At 41.2% G+C, this 6,027-nt stretch overlaps 1 protein-coding gene across 1 annotated transcript in view; it reads left to right on the forward strand.

Moving 5' to 3' along the window:
- LOC118413516 (E3 ubiquitin-protein transferase MAEA-like) overlaps positions 1-6,027 on the forward strand; it is a gene marked incomplete in the record, with an annotated part of 9,455 nt that extends 3,428 nt beyond the window's left edge. The window contains 4 exon segments of the mRNA XM_035817003.1: positions 37-145; positions 483-616; positions 890-1,088; positions 4,667-6,027. Coding sequence (XP_035672896.1) covers positions 37-145; positions 483-616; positions 890-1,088; positions 4,667-4,768 — 544 coding nt within the window.

The raw sequence follows: 6,027 nt of genomic DNA on the forward strand, positions 1-6,027 counted from the left end.
CCCCTGACTTCTAATGCAACATGTTTTTCTTTTCAGACATGCTAGGAAATACTTCTCCCAAGTAGACCCAGAACAGATGCCAGAGGTGCAGAGAATCATGGGACTTCTTGCCTATCCTCCTGACACACAGGTCCAGCCTTACAAGGTCAGTGGAGATTAGACAATGCACAGCTGAACATGTTTGTCCTATGTGCTGATAGGTGATTATTCAAATATTCATCAAAGTGATTATCTTGAATTTCCTTTCAACTGTTTATTGCAACAAGTTGTCTTTAAGACATTGCAGAGTACATTAGATTTTTAGAAAAAGAGCTAATGAGTTGAATGTGCAAATAGGGACCAACCAGGATATTTTGTGTGTTAGAATTGTGTGTATTTTATATCTTGGATTCAATTTTTTCAGTGTTTCTAGAGGGTTAAAGATATATAGTCACATTACATTTTAATTGCTAAGATTTAAGTTTCTTTCTTTTCTTTTCCAGGATTTTTATGAACCCTCTAGATGGGATGCCATGGTGCAACAGTTCCAGTGGGAGAATTTCAAGATTCATCAAATTAGCAACTACTCTGTCTTCTGTTTAACTCTTCAAGCTGGCCTGTCATCTCTCAAAACTCCGTATCCTTTGCCCAAAAAGTTTTTGAAAGTGCATTTGAATCTTCTGCGGTAGATTTGTTATAAATGTGCTTCTGATGTACGTTTATGAAGGCAGGATAAACAGAAAGATTCGAATCTTAACTTATCTTTCCAATCGCATTTGTCATATTCTCAAAAGCCTCTTGTGGTTTGGAAGGTCATTAGTGTAGCATAAGGAAGCTTTATTCTAAACTATACATGCACCAGATGAGACACTGCTCTTCCACAGTTTCCATGTCTTTGACTCGTACTCAGCCATTGTTACCGTGACCCGGAGAGTAACTACAGAAATTCTCAGTGTCCTGTGTGCAGTAAGCAGATGAACGAGCTGGCCAAACCGCTGCCCTTCTCGCACTGCGCCCAGTCCCGCCTCATCTGTAACATCTCCGGACAGATCATGAACGAGAACAACCCCCCGATGATGATGCCCAATGGGAACGTTTATGGGGAAACTGTAAGTTGGGATGACTACTAAATGTATTCTTGTTTGTTTCTGGCAGGAAACATGTTTCCATGTAGAATTCTTCAACATGTTCATAGTTTTGAAAATTTCGCTTCACTGCAAGCAAAACCTCCACAAAAATTTTTGTTCTGTCTTCTTGTCCCATTCCTAAGCACTACATGTACATACTATACATTGTACAGTATTATATGTGTTGGAGTAGCCTGTTTTGATAAACACACATAAATACTTGCTCAGATTGAATACAGGTCCGATCTGTGAACATTTACATATCGAGTAGTTAGATCAATGACAGTTGGTCTTGCCAGCACTTCCGAAAGTGACTGTTTTGTCCATCTGCAGCAGCCTTGCCCAGAAGCTGGTTTCTGACAGGATGTCTATATTGTCCATAAAGGGTCAGGGTGTCCTTTGCGGTAGTGTAGCTATAGTGTTATGTAGCTATAGTGTTATCACAAACTCAAAACCACTGCAAACACTCCATTGTCCTCCTACTGGGACTTAGTGCAGTACTACTGTAAGTTCATTTATGTTCGCGAGCACTTAATTTCGCGAGTTTGAGCAAATCAGGAGTTCGCGAGATCTTTGAGTTCGCGAGCGGGTATTTCAAAAGTTACGATCCGGTACTATGACGGTAGCGAGTGCCCCCCTCCCACCCACACCGCAACACCAGTCATGCCGTCAAAGGCGGCATTTACGCCTTGAAGTTCATAGTTCCCCTTCAAACAATGTCTAAAGTTGATGTACTCGATAAAAAAATGTGTTTCTACCGAGCCACTGTCTCATTGTTGAGCTCATTTCGGCCGTGATTTGACGACAGCGCATGGAACGCAACAGGGCCAAGGACCTCTGATATGTCGCAATCACATTTGCCGCACAGGCTGACGGGATACCCCACGCCAAGCCAAGCGGGCGCCATTTTGAAAATTTTTCAGTGTGAAAGTCGGCGCAAAGTTTTAAACTTTCAGCGTAATTTGTGGACACAAGTTGTACACAAGAAGGTGAAGAGTTCATCTCTACCATATTTACAGTAGTTCTAACTCAGAATTATGAAATGAACGTCTTATTTTTGGGCATGTAAGCGGAGCTGTGTTTGCCACGTTTCTGAGTCATGAAAATTCCCTGGGCTATTATTGTTGTAATCCTGCTGTAATTCCACAGCTTTTCTTGTATCTTTTAAGACGAATACTACTCTAAGTAATATTACTAAGTAATACTACTCTAAGTAATATAAAAAATGCCTGGGACTTAGTGAAAACACTAGCAGGAAAGAAATCAAGAAATGCTGTGCACATCAAAGGAGAAGATCGACTAAAACTCTGGGAGAATCATTTTAAAAACCTTCTTAATGTGAATACTAATTCCTCCCCTGACAGCGAACCAATTCATAAAGTGTTCGAGGTTTTCACTGAGATTAAAAGTGGCGAGTTTTCTCAAGAGGAGGTAGTTATGGCATCCATGCAATTAAAAAATGGGAAAGCTCCCGGCATGGATGGTCTCCCACCTGAGTTTTGGAAGTTACCAAACATGACAAAAATCCTTTTGCTTTTCTGCAACTCAACATACAATGGAAATCGCCCAAAAGAATGGGGTATGTCTGGTATCATCCCCATCCCCAAGAAAGGGGACTTGCGACAGCCAGACAACTATAGAGGTATTTCTTTGTCTCAAATCGCATCCAAAATTTATAACCGCTGTTTACTTAATAGAATTCGTCCTGTCATAGACCAAGTATTGCGTCCAAATCAAAATGGCTTCCGTCAAGGTAGATCAACCACCTCTCACATTCTAGCACTTAGGCGCATTGTTGAGGAGTTGAAAAACTTTGACAAAGAAGCGGTGCTCGTGTTTATCGACTTCCGCAAAGCATTCGACTCCATAAATCGCTTCAAAATGTTCCAAATACTGGAAGCTTACGGGATTCCGCCGGATGTCGTAAGTGCTGTTCGTGCCATGTATGAGGACACCACTGCTGTGGTAATCACTCCTGAGGGGGAAACTGATGCATTCAGCATCAATACAGGCGTCCTTCAGGGTGACCCATTGGCACCCTTTCTCTTCATTATATGTCTCGATTATGCATTGCGGTCTTCGATATCTGACTCGGAGGGACTAACACTCCGACGCAGACGAAGCCGACATCACCCGGCCGAAACCCTACCTGATTTAGATTTTGCCGATGACATTGCTTTGTTGGAAGATTCGATAGAACTCGCACAAAATCTTCTTACTAAGGTGGAAGTTGCCTGCCAAAGAATAGGGTTATACCTCAATGCTTCCAAGACAAAGTTTATGCACTTAAATCCAACAACTCCTAGTTTACTTTTAACATCTGATGGCAGCTCCATAGAGCGGGTTTCCGACTTCAAATACTTAGGTGGTTTCACCGATAGTCTTCACGATATGAATGTGAGGATAGCCTTGGCATGGAGTGCCCTTCACTCATTGCACAGAGTTTGGAAATCCCCCATCAGAAAACAAACCAAGACAAAACTCTTTCAGACATGTATTGAAACAATTCTGTTGTACGGATCTGAATCTTGGCTTATGTCTAAGACACATTCCCAAAAACTCAATGGCACATATACAAGGATGCTTCGTCTAGTCTATAACTGTCCATGGTGGAAACATACTACAAACAAACAATTGTACGGACCTCTACCAAAAGTCTCTACAAAAGTGAAACAGCGACGGCTGTGCCTTGCGGGTCACGTGGCACGAGCCAACGAACCAGCTGGTAGATTATTGTTGTGGTCCCCCGACACTAAGAGAAGAGTCGGTCGTCCAAGCTCAACTCTCAAGAAGCTCATTGAGGAAGAAACAGGTCTGGAGGGGAAAGGTCTTCTTACGGCGATGAAGGACAGGCAATTCTGGAAGGCCAACTTCGTTTGCATCACCTCTCAAGAGGATGACAAATGAATGAATGAATGAATGACTACTCAGTTTTAATTTTTGCTTCGTTCGTAACTTGTAGAAATCTAGTAAAACTAGGAAAATAAATCGCAGCCACGGCGTGCACGTACTACTGAACAAAGCCGACAAGTTTCTTTTTTCTCCGTTCGCCAGTGGCACATATCTACACAGTAATGACTCCATGTATCGTTAATGTGTTGAATTAACTTTTATTTCGGTTTGGAAAGAATAAATGATCTGTTATAAATTGAGTCTTGTCATTGGTATAAGTTGCTATCATAGTACACACGTAGTTGAGACTGGATTTTTGGACGGAAGGTGTGGGGAGGGGTGACGATGTTGAACATGCATGTTCGCGAGTAGATGACTTCGCGAAGAGAAGGTCTTAGCGAAATACGCGAACTTAAAAATCTCGCGAACTTAAATGAACTTACAGTACTTGTAAACATTAGGTGGGGCTTGGATGTTTTGTATGTTACATAGCCCATGCCAGCAGTCCACACCAAAACAAAACTAGGGTCATCAGGATTTTACTTGGCTTATTTGGGTAATCAGAAACACATTTTTTCCCTCTCTTTAGGCCAAACGAGGAAGAGAGGTCTAATTTTGTGTCCACAGAGGAATTCAAGTAGCTTATTTTCTTCCTCTCCTTGTTTCAGGCACTGCTGGCCATGGCTGCTGAGAATGGAGGCAAGGTGGTCTGTCCCCGTACCAAGGACACCTACACTATTGACCAAGTGGAGAAGGTCTTTGTCATGTAGACTCCATGTGCACACCTTTGGCAGGACGTCAGGAGATTTTTCATGGCCAACTTTGACATGAACCAGAGCTGTATTTAAATTCTATTGCAGAAAGTTCAGCATAAAGAGTTCTCATTATCTCTGACATCATAGAAGGGTGTTTTCATGATTTCAAACTTTATCTAATACTGCATTGTTTCAAATGTGGTTATTGGAGCTCTTGATGAAAAAAGGCTTACCCAAGGGGACAAGATTTTTTTCCCTTCTTTCCAGATGTTAAGAAGTTAACTTTCTAAAGTTGTAAAGTTTCTTATTATACTAATAACCCACTATTTTAAGTGGAAATATTAAGTGTGACTGAACATGATACAGTTCTGCATGGGGGAGGCCTGCAGTGTCCTTTTCAGTAAACCAAACACATGTCTTGAACTGCACTCCAGAAGTAGCATACTGAAAATATGTAGATGCAAACAGACAGACCATAAACAATACTTCCCCGTAACTTGGTAGCCTCATCCATGTCTTGGACTGTCATATCTAGTTTTACCACCTTTGACCTGTACTTCCTTCCACTCTGGAAATTCTGACCTTTACGGACATCCTTGCACTCACTACGTGACACTCATTAACTGTGGGCACACCGACCCAGATGAATCACACAATGTAAACATACATACCGTACAAAACACACTCGTACAGAAAACGAACACAATATGGACACTTGCACTGAAAACTGCTCCCTCATTGTTACCACTCAGTTTGAATTTGTACTAGATACTAATTGCCAAGCTGCTTTGGAGCAGTATGATATTTTATTGCTTCGTGTAAAGTTGCCTTGCAGAAACAGACTGAGCAAAAATGGCATTTCTGTCAATCCATCCATATCCTGTTAAGAAAAAGATAAGTATGAATTAAAGACATCCACCATGCTGGCTTCTCCAGTTTAATACCTTGAATTCACTGCCCATTATTTTAGGAACACACAGTACTTTTGTGCAGATTTAATACAACTTGATGATTTTAATAGTCTTTGACTTATATGAAATATATGTACACAGTTACATGTAAGTTTGTTCAACTTGAGTCAGTATTTAAGACCCAGGAACAAAGTCAGCTGGGGTTGTACCTACCTGACTGAAATTCAGTAAGAAAATGATTAAGGATGAGAGAGAGTACTTCCAAGTACAAGCTACATATGGTGCAAGCTTTTGACTAACTTTCCTCCTTACCCATTGTAACTATGGAACTATGATATGGTGCATGGATAATTGCATAGTGGA

This window comes from Branchiostoma floridae, chromosome 4 (assembly GCF_000003815.2).
Source record: "Branchiostoma floridae strain S238N-H82 chromosome 4, Bfl_VNyyK, whole genome shotgun sequence".
NCBI lineage: Eukaryota > Metazoa > Chordata > Leptocardii > Amphioxiformes > Branchiostomatidae > Branchiostoma > Branchiostoma floridae.